Genomic DNA, 19,868 nt, shown 5'->3' on the forward strand with positions numbered 1-19,868 from the left:
TAACTTATTTTTAATTTTCTGTTTCAGTCGTTACAGATAGTTGAAAACCATTATGATTCTCAAATTCTAATTCTTTTTGAATTGGCCAGTTTCTCTTATATCAAAAATCAATATTATTACATTTTTCGTGAAAAGAAAATTCGATTCTCCGAAGAGTCACCGCACGATTTGTGGCACCTTCAGTTCAAAGTTTTTCATTTTCTACTAGAATATACTTTCAAGGGTGGTCGTTGCTTTACTTCAAATTATATAAAATGCGAATTAAAAGTATTATTTTTGAAAAACAAACAAATCTTTCTCAAATCAAAGTAGATTCATATCTCTTTCAAATTTTATTGAGAGTTCGAAAAGTTCAATGGGTGCATGCGCCAAGACACAAAGCTCTAAAATTCCTTGTTTTTCAATTATCTCCGAGATATATTCACAAGAAGTGAAGAAGAATTACTAGTAAAAATTGATAGATGAAAAATTGGTGGTAGAGAACGGATCATTTAATGGCTTTTCTCCTTAAGAAAATATTAGAATATTACGTCAGACAAATCATTATATTTACGTTTTAACATAAGAATGATAAAGCTAACACGTGATGGGACTGGGAAAAGACGTGTATTAATTAATTGCCCCTGTTTAAATTTTGACCGCCCCTCCTTCCTTAGCTCAGTCAAACTATTTGGACTTGGTGCTTGAATCTAGAGTTTTCAAAAATTTGACCGTAAATAGTTTCTCAAAATGAATATGTAGTGTATTTTTGTTTGGAGATACGGATGAAATCTTAAAATTTTTCAACGTAAACAGCTTTTAAACGATGGGGTATTTTCAGGCTACTTGCCTGCCCTCTATTGATTACAAGTAATATACTTGTGGAATTTAAATGAAAAGCATTTGGCAACACTGATTTTAGGGATAATAATTGTATTCGAACCTATAATAAAGTGGCGTTCATATTTATAAGACACTAAACAGTTGTTTATATTTATAAAAAGGCATTGTTCTAGTTTTGCATGAAGTAAAAAAATTAATAAATTACCATATTATTAATTAAACATACATAAATATTAAGTTCATTTTGTGTGACGTGATTTCTACATTGAATAAGGTTAGAACGGCGCCACGAAATGGTTCCTTTAGGCCCATCTCCCGGGCATCTTCAAAGTGGAGTTCAAAGCAATCCTCAAGGTTCAAATCAGATGACACCGAATAATACTTCGAATAAATCAAGTAGTGTGGTATGTAATCAAATTTTGAACAAGTTTTGGTATTTCAGCCTTTGATTTTAATTGTATATTGTTTTGTATTTTTAGAAACCGAATTATACACTCAAGTTTACGTTAGCTGGACATACAAGAGCAGTTTCGGCAGTTAAATTCAGTCCAAATGGAGAATGGCTTGCCAGTTCATGTAAATATTAATACTTTTTAATGTTTCTTAATATTTAAATGCCGTAAACATTCGACGCAATATGTTAACCGTGTTTTAAAACCTAAAGGATTTACTTAGTCATCGGATCAACGATGAAAAACGTATCTCCGAAAATTATGTACTATTAGATTATTCATTTTGATGATGATTACATGATAGTTTAAATACTTATTCAATTAAATTTAATTAATTATAAATATTTCGGTATATCTTAATTTCATTTCGAAAAGCTCTCAATAAGTATCTTTAAACAATATTTCCGATTTTTTAAACTGTACCTTGCATGTGCAAATGGGAAGTTTAATATGACCTTCACAATATCTCAGAAGCAGCTATAATCTAATTTTCTATCTTTCCGAGCCAAAAGTGTAAACTTTCGTCCCGCTATACTAAGCGAAGATGTCGCTTTCCGCCTCCGTCGAGTAGAAAAATAGTAACGTATTACGTACCACGGGAGCAAACAAAGAATCATTCAGATCTCATGTTCATTGTCGCCCGAGGCGAAGACGTTAGGCATGGTAAAATTTTGAGGTTTCATACCACGCTTATGTGGACAACCCGCAGTAATGTGTTGTCCAACGTTTTTTTAAATTTTTTGAGATCAGGGGATTAAAAATCTCAAGTATAACCTTTTTTGTAGCCTAATTACTAAGTTTAAGAGCATTTTGCTGTGGGAAAAGATAGGATGAAGTCTGAAATCGAGTCGGGCGATCAACGAGTCGCCCGAATTGATTTACATATACTCGTCAATTTTAAGATACACAGTGCAAGGAACGGCCTGAAACCTTCTAGTTCAATTTAGAGAGGTACAACCCTTGGAAAAAGTGGTTTTCCCCCTGGGAATCCTCTACAAATTATTGAAATTTATCAACGCTTCTATCGAATAGAAGCGTACCGAATTTTAGCTCATTTTGACTGAAGGAGGTCGCCGTAGGTGTCTAAATATAGCGGGGGGGGGAGGTATATAAATCGTATTTAAAATTCCTCACACTTCTCTGTTAGCCTTGAATATTGATAACTGGGAGTTAAATCCGCCAACTTGCGATAATTATCCCTACTAATTAAAACAGGAAGTGGACTCGTATTCGGTATTTCCAATTTAGACTACCAGACGGCAATACTTGTACTTACCATTTTTAAAGGGCGATAAAAATTCGTACCAATTAAAACAGGAAGTGAAATCCTTTTTCAGTAGTTCCAATTAAGGACTACCAGGTTACTTAGCATTTGTCAATAGTAATTGAGTATATTTAATATGACTAATAACGGTACAAAAGTATTCTTAATGATTATATTCTGGATCTAATAATAAATTAAAAAAATTTTCATTTAGCTGCTGATAAATTAATAAAAATATGGGGAGCATACGATGGTAAATTCGAGAAAACAATATCTGGACATAAATTAGGTATAAGTGATGTTGCATGGTCAAGCGATAGCCGTTTACTTGTATCAGCGAGTGATGATAAAACATTAAAAATATGGGAATTATCATCTGGAAAATGTTTGAAAACACTTAAAGGGCACAGTAATTATGTGTTCTGTTGTAATTTTAATCCACAATCAAATTTAATCGTATCTGGATCGATGGACGAATCTGTACGAATATGGGATGTTCGAACTGGTAAATGTTTAAAAACACTACCAGCACATTCAGATCCTGTCAGTGCCGTTCACTTTAATCGAGATGGATCGTTGATTATCTCCAGCAGTTACGATGGTTTATGGTAAATTTTATAAACCTTTCATTTAATAAAAAAAAAAAAATAATAATAATAATAATCCGAATTTAAATAACAATTTAAATTAGAAAGTTGTTATTTATAATATAAAAGAAATTATTAAATGTAACATGAGTTTGAAATTCCTTCTTTTAGTCGAGTTTGGGATCCTGCATCGGGTCAATGTTTAAAAACATTAATTGACGACGATAATCCACCTGTGTCATTTGTAAAATTTTCACCAAACGGCAAATATATACTGGCAGCAACGTTAGATAATACATTAAAATTGTGGGATTATTCGAAAGGAAAATGTTTAAAAACATATACAGGACATCGTAATGAAAAATATTGTATTTTTGCAAATTTCTCCGTAACTGGTGGTAAATGGATTGTTAGCGGTTCAGAAGATAGTATGGTATATATATGGAATTTGCAAACAAAAGAAATTGTACAGAAATTACAAGGACATACAGGTAATTCAATAATAAGTAATTATTAGCTTGATCCGTGCGGAATACCGCTGCCGTAGTTATTGTAACTCGTGGCTAAAAACAACAAATTTGATAAAAAAGTGGTGAAAAAAGTCAAAAGTCCTTAATCAAGATTACATTTTTTTACAATAATGGTTATTATTCCTGTTTTTTTTTTGTTATAGATGTTGTTTTATGTACTTCATGTCATCCCTCTGAAAACATAATCGCATCAGCTGCATTGGAGAATGACAAAACGATAAAACTTTGGAAAAGTGATACATAAAAGTAATAAGTTCTTTTATTTAATTATAATGTTATGTTTTAAGGATTTTATTATTTAATTATCAATTAATTAATTAATTAATATACGAATGATGTAATTATTTTTATTATTGATTTCTAAAAAAAAAAAATCAGTCATATTTTAATCAAACGTGTTGTTTCGGGGTGAAGTGATTTATGGTTAAAATTGTATTGAATTGATGTTTCAAAACATGTCTAATCAACTAAATCGGTTAACAAATTCCAAAGTTACTCCATGTTTACATACCGACATTAAATATGGCGCACCCTGTATATTTAAACAAAATTATATTTTGACCGCTTTAGCTGTTTATATATTCGAAAAATTTGAACAGAAATGGTCAGTATTTTTAAGAATTTGAAATAATAATAAAAAGGTTTATAAAATATAAATTAATAAAAAAATTGACAGGCAAGTTAAAATCAAAGCCACAAACAAGCTGAACTCGTTTAGGGCGATTTTTCTAAGAAAACTGAGAACAACTTCTGCTGATATTTTGAACGATAAATTGCTTCTAGTATTATTAGGGAGCAATTGCTTATATTTTTTAAACATTTCCTAAAAAGCATCTAAACAAGAAAGTGCCTTTTTTTCTTAAATTTTCTTGAAAACTCGAATAATATTTATAAAACTATGAGTGAATTTTTTCTATTTTGAAATTCATTTTGTAAAGAAAACATTGGAGTTTCGTCTCCAAATTGTAAACTTGAAATGAGTCACTTCGGTTTTCGCTATTTTATTTATTTGATATTTGCAGGGGTAGGGATCTGAAGATTAAATCTTTCTCAACTTTAAATCTCTAAGCGAACATTTCGGATATCTATAAATATATGAATCGGAATAGAATTCTAACGTATATTAATCGATCACATGAACTCAGGATCGGAACCTATCGCAGTCTTGACCGATTGAATCCTCGTGCGATTTAGTTGAAAGGCGGCACTACTGTATCGCGAAAGAATGAATCATTATGAATCTTCTTCATTTAAAGATTAGATCCTTGTTAGGAGTAATACTATGAAATCAAGTTACCTTCAACTCCCTAAAGATCCGTTTGCCTACTGATTTCCTTAGGTATAATTTTCTAAGTAGTCTATACTGGGAAAGACTGCTCGCAATCCTTCCCATGAAGGATTCAATCCTTAAACTTGATTCATTCAAGAGTTCAAACATATTTACTCTCTTAAATTTCTACGGATATCAATACATATCCGTTATTCAAGAGTTAAACTTGAAGATTTAATTTAATCCCTACCCCTGGATATTTGCTGATAATATAACTGTAAATAGTAGTTATATAAAATTGTTAAATAGTTAAAGAAGTACTTTTATTGGTCTAACTCGAAGCATTTTGATAATTAATTGAGTCACTCTTTTGACCCTAAAGAAATAAATTTAACATGTTTGATTAAAATATGTTAACGATTTAGAAAATAATAATTTTGATTACCCAGTAAAAAATCAAAAGAATAGTTTGTAAGTAAAAATTTACCTATTAATAAACTTAAAAATTAAAAAAAAAATTATATTTTTATTTTTACTAGTAAAAGATTTTTTTTTTTTTACATGAAATGAAGTTAAAAAAATTTTCTAATTGCACTTTACCAGAAATAATAAAATCTGTCTTTGTAAATTGAACATTTATTTGTTTTGATCATTGACTTTGATAGTTTTATAGTTTTATATAGACCAAGCATCGCCAATCTTTCCGTACAATAAGAAACGTGCCAACATTTGAGGTAATTGCTTAGGTCAGCTAGGGATATTTATTAAAAAAAAACATTTATCAAAAGCATATAAAGACATTTATCAAAAAAATATACATTGAATATAGGAACATTTATCAAAAACACATACATTGAATGTCAAATTTTCATACCACAAAATGTTTTACATAAATTTCACTGAACTATTTCGCTTTTTGATTTAAAAATAAAATATTTATTACGTATCACTTTACATTTTTTCTTACGAATCTACAATGGTTGGACCTAAGCAAGTACCTCAGATGCTGACACGCTTAAAATCGTTTGACACTCAGTCTATATAACTCTAAAGTCAATGGTTTTGATTGAACTGTAAATTTTCGTATAAATATTTAAAAGTAATAACGTAAATTTAATTTAATTAAAAATATTCGAACTCGATTTAAATTAATGTTCAAACTCTTTCTATTCAAAGTTTAGTATCAGCATGTATATAGAAATTTTTATATATTGTGTATCTTTGTAGTCTCTAAAAAGTCTCTAAATGTATAAATAATAATCTTCAAGTACAAAATTTTCCTGTTCTTTATTGTTTTTGATAGATCTACAAAAATAAATTGTGTAATCAAATCTAAGCTTAATATTTATTTAAAATTTTTGCCCCGATTCCGTACCCGTTGTTCCGTATCCGAAACCATTCACATTGTTTCGGGTACGGAACTCTAAACTTGTCTTGAAACATATCTAAGAACACTATTAAATTGTCTTTTTGCTTAGAGCTTTCTCCAAACTGAACTGATTATGAGGATTATCGTCTATTTTTTAGTTGTTACCCTAAACTCGCACTTGAAACATAGCTAAGAACACTCTCCAATAAATTACGCTACGATGCCACAGACAGTCACACACACATAACGTTCAAACTTATAACAACCTTTTCTTTGGTTCGAAGGTTAAAAAAAACAACTCGATCGTTACAAATAAAAATTATTATTTTATTAGTTACAAATAAAATTTTCGAATAATAAACAATTAACATAAAGACACATTTAACAAAAAAATAATAATAATAATAATAAAGAAAAATGTGAAAAATATAACACAAGAAATGAAAAATTATAAACATAATATGAATTTTTTTCCAAAATACACAAACTCGATAATAATTTGAATTGTTTTGAAAGTTTTATATTGTTTTAATTATTTTAATTATATTTCTTTTTTTGAGATAAATATATAATACATAAATATGAATAATTAATGTTACTTTTTTTTAAATTAAATTATAAATGTAAAAAAAAAAAATTAATTAACTTGTCAACGGCAAAACAAAATAGAAACAATTCAAAGGACAACATTAGAATAACAATATCTATATCAGTACGATTATTTATTATTAATAATATCAGTAGCTTATCTAGAAAAGAAACTGTTTTTTTTTAAAGAAAATCTTAAGATCAATTTTTAAGTTAATATGTTACTTTATCGTATCGTACCATAACCCTGATTGATTATTGAAATTCAAGTTAATTTTTGAAAAATTGAATACCCCAAAACTACCTTGATTAAGGAGTAGGGCCAGCGCTGTGTTTAATGTATCTAGATAGAAATTATCAAGTCTCAAGACACAGTTTTAAAAACTTATAAAGCCCACTTAATATTTATAAAAATAGGCAAAATGAGCTAGATTTTTGTCTGGAATTAAATAATATTGAAATTAATACTTTAAATTATTTGTTGTATCACAGTCTTACCCGTAATATGGGGTGATCGGTTATTAAGATTTTTTTAACTTTGAATTGCATAGAAGTCGTTTTCACCTTACTCCTCTATCCATAGTTATACGTGACTACAACCTTTTTCTATATCAGATTTAGAAACTAAACTTCTAAATATTTACGAACCATAATTTTTAATAAACTTAACATTTTCAAATATAAAATAAACAGTAACAAATAATTAAACTCCTTTCATTAAATTTTTTGATAGTAAAAAAAAAGAAGAGATGAACAAATAAATAATAATAATTTTCCTAGATCTGCTACTGATGATTAAATACATGAAAAAGGCTTATTTTCACAATAATCTAAAAAAATCTATTCATTTACAAAGCTATACATCCCTTCACACTTCTAAATAATGGATAATTACTATTTTCACTAAATTTAATACACCGTTGTTTTTTTTTTATTAAATTTTATAAATGATTATCAAATTTAGGAGCTTTTTTAAATACTACGTTTTTAGCCCTTAACTAACGCCATCAGATTCACATTGCATTACCAAGAAAAGCATAATTTATTTTCTGTAATTATCGTCGTCAGTTAAAGGTTAAAATATGAAGACGTTTAATTTAATTTTGGTGGAACTCCACGTAATTGTTTTTGTTGTTCTAAAAGACGTTCTAACGGTGATGGTCCAGGACCAGAGAATAACGACTGTTGACCCAATATAGCTAGAGGTGGTTCATTTTGATTATTAACTGTAGGACTAGCACTCATCGATGATGTATTCGATAAGTTTGGTGCCCAATTTGAGCTGAACAATGAGTATCCTGGTGGTGACATTGAATGTGATTGCATATTTGAATTCTGTAAAAGAAAATTTACACTTATCAAAATTGTGAACTAGAATATCTGAAATTAATATTTAAGGTTACGCCCATATTTAAGATTAGTACGCCCAGATAAACCCACTTTGACACACCCCCTCTCACACCCCTGAAAACATACAGCAGTTTAATGTGAAAAGTGTCTATTTTTCTTTATCGGTGAATCACACGATCTTAGAAGTAAATATCAATATACAGTGTGTCCCCGGATAGAGGTTTACCCAAAAAAAAAATAGTGATACCAAATTTTTGGCTACCTTGTACATTATTTAGAAGTTTTAAATATACCTACATACTTTTCATAATAAGCAAAACTTCTTATAAAGAATGACTTTTTTTCTTAAAATGCAAAATAAAAAATTTTACAAGTATAGTTTCCTCTATCCGGGGGGGGGACACTGTATATTAAAATGGTCCACCCTGTATAATATTATACTAAGAATTTCACATACCTCAAACGATGAGTCACTTAGCGAATCAATCGATTTCTTCGAATATAATTTTTTATTCTCCTTTAAAATTTTCTGTCTCATTGTAAGGCCTTGATCATTGTTTGTTATATTCGGATGTGGTAAATTTTTGTTCATATTTTGTTGATTTGACATCATCATTTGTTGATATGGATTCGGTGGAACCGTAGTATTTGCACCAGGTGGCGAAGAATGTTGTAAATTCGGTGTATTCCACGGTGTGTGATGTTGTTGTGGAGGTCCTCCAAGTCCCATTAATCCATCACCCGGTTTTGGTAAATCATTTATAAAATTATCAGGCATAAATGTTGATTGATGTGGATTTGGCGGAGGGGCTTGTGGTAACGGTATATTGTATGAATCGTATGAATTCGTTTGATAACGATTTGGCGATGGATCTGGTGGAGGATTATTTGGCCACCAACCATTTGGAGGCATCGGTAATTTATTATCAATTTGATTATTCCATAAATTATTTTTCTGAAAATTATTGATTGATTGGCCAAATAATGAGGGCGGTTGCTGTGGTTTATTCATATCTTGAGGAATTGAAGTGGGATAATCCTTTTTGGAATGCATTCCAAAATCATTATTTTGTGGAAACATTTTACTAAACATTTGTTGATTTTGATTCTGGAACTGTGTATTATACTGAGGTGGGGTATTATTCGTTGGAGGATGATGATACATCATATTAGGATTTTGATTACCAAACGTTTGCGGTGGAGGTTGTTGTAAATAATTGGGCATTTGATTTATTGGAGTATTAAAATCAAATGGTTGACCCCCACCTTGATTCGGGGGAGGATACTTAAATGCAGAATCCTTTTGTAAAAAGTATTGTGGATTTGGTGGCATATTTTGTGGTTGGGTATTTTGCTGTTGTGATATAAAATCAGGAATATTACGATAGGAATTCGGTGGTGGAAAACGATTTTGAGTGTTATTGTATGGCGGTGAAGGGAACGTATTTAATGGGAAGTTTGTATTGTTTGATGGTAAGGTGTTAGGAAATTGTTGTGAAGTGTTATTCAAACTTGGTGCTGATTGTAAATTTTCAAATGATGGTTTCTGTTCTAGATTCGTGGAAGATAATTGTTGTTGTTTTCGTTGATAGTTTTCATGTTTTGGTGGAATATTATTATCAACTTCAACCAAATGAGGGTATCCACTTTGATTTTTAAGTGAAAGTATACCTTTCTTGGATGCTATGTCCTCTTTTGGAATATTTTCAGAATCTTTTATAGGACGATCTGATGTTACTTCAATATCATCTGTTTGAAACTTCACCTAAAATATTTAATTTGTCAAAAATAGTTGATAGTTAATCGTATAGAGACTACACAAGGAGATTCGAGGATGAAAGAACGATAAATCAAAACAAATTACCTGTTTGGAGTTTTCTTCAACTTTTTTCAAAATTGCTTGCATGGCAACATTTTGACGCACTTTTTTACCAGGTTTACTTGGAACTGTATTATTAGTACTGTTGTTACTAGTTGTCGTACTTTCCGTAACTCTGGTCACAGCACTAGTAGTATTTGATGCGCTAGTATCAGAGTTACTACTACTAAACAAACTATTTTCACTCGATGCAGAAGTTAACAACATCGCTTGTTCTCTTTCTTCACGTGCACGTTCCAGAGATCCTTGCGGTTTTAAAATACCTAAAATACAAATTTTCAAACATTAAATTAATATGAAAAAGTGAAAATAAAAACTGATTTAATTGCTTAAATACCCTGCTTATGCTTCGTCGTAAATACTTGGAATGTATATTACTATTAAGGTCAACAAAATTTTGATTATATCAATGGTAAGAGCTGGTAGTTAAATGAGGCATAATTTTTGCCTTTTATCAGCGGAGGCTTCACACACACAATACTCTACTAATAGAGCAACGTTGAGAAGAGTGGTGGGATTCTTGACAGGTCACTGTCGATTAAACTGCCACTTTCAAACATGGGGATCTCTGATGATCAAACTTGTATTACCTGTATGGAGGAATTATGAAACCTCCATACATATTATTTGACCTTGCGGAAACTTGAAAGGTTTAGAATTTTAGATTCGAAACCTTGGATCTACGAATCCATGGAGGAATGTGGGCTTTCCGAGTGGTAACTGGTCTAGACAGAATACTCTCATACGGAGACGTCCCACCTTCGGGTGGCAGGTTGTTCTCAAGGAGGGTACAGAGGACTCCTTAGTCTAATTGCTAGAGACCCATTTGCGGTACCCCTCTGCTTTAAAAAAGATACAAGATACTTAAAAAATTATGAACACCTTTACTAAAATTTTGTTTCTACAACACATATTTATCAGCCCTACAAACCAAACTATTACCTAGGGAGAGGATTACCTTTTGTAGTTGGTTGTTCTACGGAAAATTGTGATACTGATTCATCGTCTTGACTATTTTCCTTGCTCGTCGATGATGTTACGTCCGCAGAACTGTCGTTATCAATTTTCATTTGTTCCAATTCTTTTAAGAGGTCAGATACGTTTGATTCTTCTTGTTTCATGACAGCCTCAAATGTATACTCGCATTTGTCATCCGATAACCTTTATATCGAAAATCGATACAAATTGTAAATGAATGTTATAAATAAATATTTTTTATCAGTGGCGGATTTAAGGAAAAAAAGTCCAGTGGAAAACATAACTATAGTTTCAGCCCTTTCTCGAATTTTGTGCTCTACTCTCTAGTTTTTATCGAAAGTAACAGGTAGTTTTGAAGAAATTAATGTGTAGAAAATATTTTAAATCAATTTATTGAGCACTGACCGTACACTCCATTCGTTTTATACCAAGTATATTCCACCTATTAAATCCGCCACTGTTGTTTATTCTAATTTTATTTTGAAAACCAACGTATTATTTATATAAAATAAAAAAATGAATATAAAACGTGATATAAACGCTCACCGTGAAGTAATTAAATAATTTCCATTTAACTGATACGTGGTTAACCAATGCCCAAGTTGAACAAGACGTGAAGCACGTAACTTATTCAATAAATCGGTTTCTTGTTTATAATCTTCAATGCTAAAATCTAATTTATTAAATGCTTTATCTAATGGTAAAAATCCTTGCAAATCGCGATCTTCAGGAAGTGGAATTTGTGTATCTTAAAATAAAATTAAAATAAATAATTACTCTGATTTAGAATTATATTCTCAATGTCACTTACATTTCTTTTCTTCAAAATCTTTAATTAATGGTTGAATTGAATTTAACAGCAAGCATAAACTTGGCCATATTTGTAGTCTGGATGCAAATTCGTTGCTTTCTAAATGTTTTGGATCTAACTTTATCCATTCCAAAATCAGTTTAACTATAAAAGAACAGTTTGTCAGCACATTTAATATTGTTTTTTTTTTCTTTAAATTTTCGATATCAAGATATTGAACAAACACGAATGAACAAAAGATGTAATTTTGAAATGTGAACTTACTTGCTGGTAAGGAATGATATTCTAAAAGATTTGAAGACTGTAATGTATAAACTGGTAACAAAAATGCATTAAAAAATCCTGCAATCAAATCTAAAACCAAATTTTTAATACGTTTCTCATCGATTGATAGTTGATCTTCAGTAAAATTTTCTGTGGCTTCCTTCAACGAATAAAAATTGATGGCAAGCATTTGTAGGAGTCGATGACAACTGAAACTTTCTGTAGCGGCTAATGCTGTTAAGGTTGATGTTAAATTTTTAACCATAATTTCAGCTTTATTTAATTCACTGCCAGTTTGTAAAAGTCCATGTAAGTTTAAAAATTGGGTTGTATATTCAGTTACAGACATTTTTGTACGAGATTCAGAATTAGATCTACAACAAAAAATTTCACCAAAATAAAAACAGAATATGTAAACAAATTTAAGAGGCAAATATGATAAATTTAATTTGTAGAAGTCCACTTTATAATATCCTTTTTATACATTGATATTATCCTTTAATAATTTTATCATTTCCATATCTAATTCAGCGCTCAATCTTTTCGGTTACAGTAGAAAACACAAAATTATACTTACGAATCATTAATCGCCATTTCTAAAGTTTTTGTTAAATTTGTTGCAGCTGGTGGGAATGGATGCGTTAACGATACACTTCTTATGTAATAAAATACTGTTGATAAACGATCGCCTCTACTTGCTTGAAGTAAAGCTAGTTGATTGTAAGGTTGACCGCTACTTGGTGATAGCAAAATTGCTTGCCTGAAAAATGTTTCAATAAGTAACATATTCTTTTTTGACTGAAACATTACGTTTATGAATTCCGAAGAGTCAAAAAATTTTTATGGTTAATTTTGTTTTTATTATTTTATATAAAGGACCATCTTCTTTCTTTTAGGGAAATGAATTTCAGCCAAACTTTATATTTACTAATAGTCCTTGTTTCTTGATGAGAATAGATCAAAAGGATCAAAGGAGGAATAGACATAGGAAACGCAATAAGGGAATTCTTGGACGTAGTTAGAAAGGAAGAAAGAGACGGAAATGTAGTTTAAGAGAAAAGAATACAGCTATACACGCCTAATTCGATCAACCGTTTGGCGGCGACTTTGCAGCTCGATGGTATTATCTCTATGGGAAAATCCATACTAACTTTAAACCCCTTAAATAATACTAAATCCCGTAACCCCTTAAATAATACTAAATTTCCATAGTGTTCTTTTTTGAAGCTTCAGAAATAACAAAAATATTAAATAAATTTATTCATACTTGTAAAAACTTTCTGCTTGTTTTCTTTGGTTTCTATAACGTGCAATATCTCCAAGATGTACAAGACAATACTGACAAATATACAAACAAGATGATCGTTGAGGTGGAATCACTGGTTGATCAATAGATCGGCCAACTAAACTTCCATAAGCAACACCACGTCGACGAAATGGTAAATCCAATTGAAAGGCCTCACATAGTTCTTGAAATAAGGTTAAATAAAAACCAGTTGCTGATTCTAAACACCATGCCAATAACGCTTGAAGTTCAGCCCGCTTAGGATTCTATTTATAACACATAAAATAGAAAAAAATGCTAAAACTGAACCTTTACCGAAATTTTTAACAAATATTAAATAGAAAATTTATTTATTTTAGTCTTCGTAAATACACTTTGGGCCTCTAGTGGTGCTTTATATCGAAGGCCCAGTGGGCAACTGCTCCTTTCATATCCATTAAATCCGCCACTGATAGTTAGCGTAAACATAATATTATCTAAGTTTTTTGAGCTTTTCTTGTATATTCTGAGAATCAGTAAATGAACGCAATCACAGAGTTAACCAAAAAACCAAAATATCCGCAGACTGGACTAACTTCATTAAATGCATTACCATCCCGGGGATGAATGCAATTACAGGGGAAAACTATTAATTTTTCACCAGCTTCGTTAAAAATGCTTTAATTTGGTTTTTTATTGGATGGTCCAGGAGCTTTGTGTAAGAACAGTCGCTAAATATCTACTCCAAATTATTTTAACGTGAGATTCACGCTAGAAACGGTGCCATCTTAATGGCGGTAGAAAAGGTTATAAACATTTATCTCTATGGTATTAACAAACAAATTCATAAAAATTTCCTTCTTATGTCATTTAATTATATGTTCTAAGCATGAAGGTTATAAAGAAGGAGAACGATCGCTATGTACTAAAGCATTAGTGCACCTGTCCCTGAAAATTTGTAGAATTTATAGTTCATTTTCAGCCACCAGCCGCGCTGTCGTCGGTAAGTAGTATATTAGCGCACATACAGCCCGCATTTTATGATACAACTTAGCGATCCCAGCGCCTCACTTATTTTTTCAAAATATTGGGGACAATATTTTCTATTGCGATCGTTCTCCTTCTTTATAACCTTCATGGTTCTAAGTATGGAGGGTAGAGAGCATGAATATAGGAATATTTTAAAAGGGATGGAGTATAACCGAGTGGGTTGAGTCTCACTCAGGGGAGAGAGGCAGGGTATCATTGTGTCTACTTTCTATTGGCCGGTAACTAGGTGCATGCTGAAAGTATGCTCAAAGTCTTCTTTAAGTGTTTTAGATTCGTTTGTAAGCATGAAGGAGGTGCACTCAGCCTTTGAAATTGAGGAGCTGATAAATGAAATTATCAGCGGAAAGGTGGTAAAACACATATATGGTATCACAATGGGCTCTATAGCCTAAGTGTGTTCTTCTTGGACAGCCAATATAACCTAACCTATCCTAACCTTAGTTTGCTTCTCTTGGATACAATATTTAATAGCTGGTATCGCAATTATCGGCTAGGAAAATTCATGCTTCCCCTCAAAGTTAAATCTTAAAATATCTTTCATGTCTTTATGGACTTCAGAACAATGTATGCATTTTTGAAAGTGTGCAAGAATGTGCTGCAACTCTACGTGCAACTACAATAGTCATATCGAAGATATAAAGCAGGAGGGCATATTCATTTACTATAAAATATTTACACATAACAAATTGAGTACAGTTAAAATTGTTTTCTATTGTGTCTCAACTTTTGGAGGCCTTAACGAATTATTTGGAGAAGGCATTGACTAACCTTTTTATCTCGAGAAAGAAGTTGTAGAGTCGCAATATAATTTTTAAATCCGTGTGTCCACAGTTCCTGTTCAACTTTCTGATCCAAGGCATAATCTAAATCCAAGACAAGCACTTGATGTAAGGCATTTGTTAATTCTTGTCGTGTACTCCATGTTGTCGAATCATTCAACAGTACATTCGTACAATTCCCTTTATCATTTTGTAAAGTTGCATTCGCATGAGCTGCTTGGGCTTTCAATACATCCGCCTTCCTAATAAAACACGAAGAAAAAATCAAAATTGTACAATGTACCATAACCAAAAAAATTAAGGTAATAATATTTTAGAAAATTTAAAAAAATATATTTCACATACTTGAGAGCCTGTACTGCAGCTTTTAAAACCATATTGTCAAATCATGCTATCTAGAAAAATTGAAAAATATCCAAGATACAAAATTTTGATGACAGCAATGATCAGTGTATTGTCATTTAAAAATATCAATTTCATTCGAATCAAATTGTCAAAATCATGTATATTGTTTTACAAGAAAATTTTATAACTTTTGTACCATGAACATTTTCTAACGAAGAAATGTTCATAGTATTTCTAAAACGATCATTTCAAGTTATTTGAAAAATTATTAGTTGTAGTTTGAAATATATCAAACATCATTTCAAAAAATTTTGTGTTTATAAATTTAAAAAGAAATTGGGGAAGTGTTTATTTTCTTCTATTTAAATGAACGTTTTTTCAATCGGAATAAGAAATATGTCCAATAAATATATGAGTAAATTGAGTATATTAAAAAAAATTATTGAAAAAACAGTAAGTAGTTATTTCGAAAATGTTTTATTTAAAGAATAAATAGGTTAGATTTTCGAATTCATTTAAAGTTCTCACACCACCTTCGTATGCAATATATTACATAATAAAACTACATTCGAGTTACATAATTTAAAAATTATAAATTCTTCAACTTAAAATTGATGTTTCAAGTTAAAGAGCCTGTAGTAGAAAAAGAACATTAAATTCACGGAGTATCCATCAATTTAAATCGGTGCTGCAGCTGCATGTATTCTACCGTACTTACACTCCATAATTCTCAAAATTCAGTAACAATTTCGATTCACATCTGCTCACTCCAAAAATATTGTAATGAAGGTGCGTTTTACAAAGGTTTGACGATGCAATTATGAGCTTAAATCAAATCGCAGTGCTTCGTAAATCGCGACTCCCCCCTTTTCCATTCTCCAACCTTCGCGACAGTTGCTCAATGATAATAAAAACTTCTCACCTGTTCCTTAATCCTTACCCTGCGTTACTCTGATGTGACTTAATCAATAATCATATTAAGTATTGCGTAAAATAACTTATAGCCGATTATCCAGAAACGGAAGAATTAAGTCTTTATATGGAAACTTTTCCTTTCAAGCTAAATAATTTTTATTAAAAGATAATTAATTTTAGGCTAATTAAATATATATAAATAGAATTTCTAAATATAATTGTAATTTTAGAATTTTGCAGCAATTTTGATATCTTCACGTTGTACGTTTTATACGAAAGTAAAATGTTTAATTTTTAGCGGGTATTTTAAAAATTAAACCAGGATGTATTTTACAGGCTGGTCGAACACAATTATTACACAAAGGCCGGGAACAAATTTTGGAAGAAAAACGAAAAGAATTAATGGCCAAAGGTTTACCTAAGCGAAGGCCAATTGATGGGGTTAAAGATATTATTTTAGTATCTTCAGGGAAAGGTGGTGTTGGGAAAAGTACAGTTTCGGGTATGGTCTTTTTTAATATTGAGGAGATTGTTACCTTTTTTAAGGGCCGTAGTAGTTATCAATTTAATTAATTTTCATTATAAATATTACAGTGAATCTTGCGGTTTCTTTAAAAGAAAAATTTACGACGAAAGAAGTAGGATTATTAGATGCGGATATTTTTGGGCCTTGCGTACCACTAATGATGAACGCTCAAGAAAAACCGTTTACAAATACAGAAGGAAAAATGTTACCCCTTCGAAATTGGGGTATAAAATGGTAAGATGAATTTAGATGCAATATTTTATTCATTATTTACAAATATTAAGATTTTTTGCAATAATTATCAGTATTTCTATGGGTCAATTTGTTGAAAATGATAAAGCGGTTATATGGAGAGGTTTAATGGTAATGCAAGCATTAGAAACATTATTGCGGAAAGTGGAATGGGGTAATTTGGATTATTTAATAATTGACACCCCTCCAGGAACAGGAGATACACATTTGTCACTTATACAAAATATTCCAATATCTGGTAAAAATACATTCGCTAAAATACTATAGCAAAGCTTTAGAAATATATTGATTACTCTCAAATTTTCTTATCTAGCTGTTGTAATGGTTACAACTCCACAAAAACCCAGTTTGCAAGTAACAGCACGTAGTATAGCAATGTTCAAAAAAATGAATGTAAACATTGCTGGTGTTGTTGAAAATATGTCACATGTTGTGTGTCCACATTGCGGACACGATGCCAGCCCATATGGTAATGGAACAATAGAATTTTGTAAAGGACATGGCTTACCAATATTGGGCAGTATACCATTAGAATCTGATATCGCTACATCAACAGATATTGGAAAACCAATTGTAATTTCGAAACCTGATTCAGATGCATCGCATAAATTCCACTTAATTGCTGATCGTGTTGTGCAATATTTAAAAAAACAAACTAACCAAGCGGCTAAAACTGAAGAAACAACATAGTATAAACGTATTATCATCACGCATCGTTAAGTTTTCCACATCGTTCAATTTTTTATAATAATTGTTATATTGTTTGAGAATATGATAAAGATGATTAATCGATAAATAACGATAGTAAAAACAAAAATTTTAATAAAAAAACTAAAAATAAAAAAAGATATGTTATTTTAAATATAATAATAAAATAAAGTCTAAATATATTCTGAAGTTTATTATTATTTTATTTCAGTTAATATTCGAGAGCATTTCTATCGAAATTCTTTTGCCTACTGTGATGATGTTTCTCGAACTTCAACTATTCTTAGCTTATACTATTCTGCTTTTTGTTTTTTCTTCGCCAAATCGAAGCCACTCGAAGCGAAGGGGCCAAAACCCTTCGCTTCGAGAACGCGGAAAAGGCTTACGCTTGAGGAATGAAATTTGCAACCTTCCTGAAATTACTAAGTAAAACTACGCGTATATTTATAAGAAATAAAAAAAATCCAAAATATAAATTTCATATAACTTTTTATTTTCAAATTTTTAATAAAAAAATATTTTCAATAAACAAATTGTGATTGTGCTAAGAAAATTTAACATTTCAATAATATAGAAAATGAATTTTATTTTAAAAGAAAAATCCAATTATATTTTTGTTTTCGATGATAAAAAATAAAATAATTTAACATAAAAATATAAATTTTTTTTTTATAAAAAATAATTTGAACAATCCAATCAATCATTAAGAACTGCGTGCTATTGAATTTAAATGTTAAATATATAGGTAGGTATTTATGAAACACCCTATAGTAAGATTTAGCATAACGTAACGTTTTTATCGAATAAAATATGGCGAAAATTGATTCGCGTTATCCTAACTCATACTATAAAGTATTCTTAGATATATAAATTTACTGCCGCATTCATGTTTCTAAATTTGAAAAAATCCATGTACCAACAAAAAAAGAAATTAACATCATCTACTTTATAATAAAATCAAATAAAATTTGACAAAAACTATATACAACAAATTTTTATAAAATGGATAGAAAAGATAGTAACAATGAGACAAAGGGCCAGAACCTCTCACATCAGTGTATATCTGTGAGACAGATGATTTATGCTTACTCCACTCGAAATTACGGATTTCATAGAATGGCTTTACAGATTACACCATCTTTTGGTTTCAATATGTTTGCCTGTTTGAAGAAGTTCTTGTGTTTCGTTAATATCACTACCCACATTATTTCCCATATAATAGTTTAATCAAATTAAGATGAATAAAAACAAACTATACTCTTTAATCCGAAATCGTTTTTCGGTAGAATAATTTTGTAAAGGTTAAAATGTTCTTTTTTCCTCAAAATAAGACTCCAAACTATGAAAGTATAAGGCTTTTAAACAAAATAACATGGAAGCAGTGTCCCATAATAAAAAACAACTTCAGTCAGATACGGGGCTGTGAAATTAGTATCATGTTATATTGCAGTATCGTTTTCTTAGCAAATTTTTGATATAGATAGTAAATAAATTTAATTTTGGCCATAAATTTTGCGTGATCGAAATCCATTCGAAATAAATTTTGCACTTTTGAATGTAAAAAAACTGCATAAAAACACAACAAACAATAAGTAATATAGTAGAGTCTTGATAATCGGGATTTAATAAAAACCAGGACTGTTCGAATTACTGGAAGTATAGAAAAATGCATCTGTTTCCATTTTATGTGATTTAACCACAAAATATTCCTTTCCTTCTCACAGACTATTGAAACGATATGGAAATGGCGAACGAAAAGTGTTCAGATAATCGAGACTCTACTGTATTTGTTTTAATCCATTCGCAAGGTTGTTTTTTTTTACTTTTCGGGAACATATATTTTTGTTTTTAAAATTTAACAAGCA

General features: G+C 30.4%; 3 protein-coding genes across 3 annotated transcripts; 2 read left to right on the plus strand and 1 right to left on the minus strand.

Moving 5' to 3' along the window:
• Positions 1 to 916: 916 nt before the first annotated feature.
• Positions 917 to 4,234, plus strand: LOC123291413 (WD repeat-containing protein 5). Its single transcript, XM_044871689.1, has 5 exons — positions 917 to 1,226; positions 1,302 to 1,398; positions 2,753 to 3,146; positions 3,297 to 3,616; positions 3,799 to 4,234. Exons 1-5 carry the CDS (start codon positions 1,116 to 1,118, stop codon positions 3,897 to 3,899), a joined length of 1,023 nt encoding a protein of 340 aa, XP_044727624.1. The 5' UTR covers positions 917 to 1,115; the 3' UTR covers positions 3,900 to 4,234.
• A 2,691-nt stretch (positions 4,235 to 6,925) lies between these two features.
• On the minus strand, positions 6,926 to 15,854 carry LOC123291631 (protein SMG7-like). Its single transcript, XM_044871981.1, has 11 exons — positions 15,603 to 15,854; positions 15,247 to 15,499; positions 13,432 to 13,715; positions 12,742 to 12,924; positions 12,165 to 12,538; positions 11,901 to 12,044; positions 11,636 to 11,837; positions 11,070 to 11,272; positions 10,097 to 10,374; positions 8,690 to 9,997; positions 6,926 to 8,217 (listed from the first exon to the last, which is right to left on the minus strand). Exons 1-11 carry the CDS (start codon positions 15,632 to 15,634, stop codon positions 7,975 to 7,977), a joined length of 3,504 nt encoding a protein of 1,167 aa, XP_044727916.1. The 5' UTR covers positions 15,635 to 15,854; the 3' UTR covers positions 6,926 to 7,974.
• A 55-nt stretch (positions 15,855 to 15,909) lies between these two features.
• LOC123291633 (iron-sulfur protein NUBPL) lies at positions 15,910 to 18,025 on the plus strand. Its single transcript, XM_044871983.1, has 5 exons — positions 15,910 to 16,055; positions 16,854 to 17,019; positions 17,112 to 17,277; positions 17,349 to 17,533; positions 17,609 to 18,025. The coding sequence occupies exons 1-5, from the start codon at positions 15,969 to 15,971 to the stop codon at positions 17,983 to 17,985; spliced, it is 981 nt and encodes a 326-aa protein (XP_044727918.1). The 5' UTR covers positions 15,910 to 15,968; the 3' UTR covers positions 17,986 to 18,025.
• Positions 18,026 to 19,868: the final 1,843 nt, after the last annotated feature.

This window comes from Chrysoperla carnea, chromosome 2 (assembly GCF_905475395.1).
Source record: "Chrysoperla carnea chromosome 2, inChrCarn1.1, whole genome shotgun sequence".
Taxonomy (NCBI): Eukaryota; Metazoa; Arthropoda; class Insecta; order Neuroptera; family Chrysopidae; genus Chrysoperla; species Chrysoperla carnea.

Excerpts from the sequence above, each read along its gene's own strand:
- LOC123291413 (XM_044871689.1), top strand. The coding sequence starts at position 1,116 with ATGGTTCCTTTAGGCCCATCTCCCGGGCATCTTCAAAGTGGAGTTCAA. Across the intron at positions 1,399-2,752 it reads AGAATGGCTTGCCAGTTCAT|CTGCTGATAAATTAATAAAA; the intron begins GTAAATATTAAT and ends ATTTTCATTTAG. Across the intron at positions 3,617-3,798 it reads GAAATTACAAGGACATACAG|ATGTTGTTTTATGTACTTCA; the intron begins GTAATTCAATAA and ends TTTTTGTTATAG.
- LOC123291631 (XM_044871981.1), bottom strand. The coding sequence starts at position 15,634 with ATGGTTTTAAAAGCTGCAGTACAGGCTCTCAA. Across the intron at positions 11,273-11,635 it reads AATTATTTAATTACTTCACG|GTTATCGGATGACAAATGCG; the intron begins GTGAGCGTTTAT and ends TTCGATATAAAG. Across the intron at positions 8,218-8,689 it reads TAAGTGACTCATCGTTTGAG|AATTCAAATATGCAATCACA; the intron begins GTATGTGAAATT and ends TTTCTTTTACAG.
- LOC123291633 (XM_044871983.1), top strand. The coding sequence starts at position 15,969 with ATGAACGTTTTTTCAATCGGAATAAGAAATATGTCCAATAAATATATG. Across the intron at positions 16,056-16,853 it reads AAAAAATTATTGAAAAAACA|GCTGGTCGAACACAATTATT; the intron begins GTAAGTAGTTAT and ends TGTATTTTACAG. Across the intron at positions 17,020-17,111 it reads TGGGAAAAGTACAGTTTCGG|TGAATCTTGCGGTTTCTTTA; the intron begins GTATGGTCTTTT and ends TAAATATTACAG.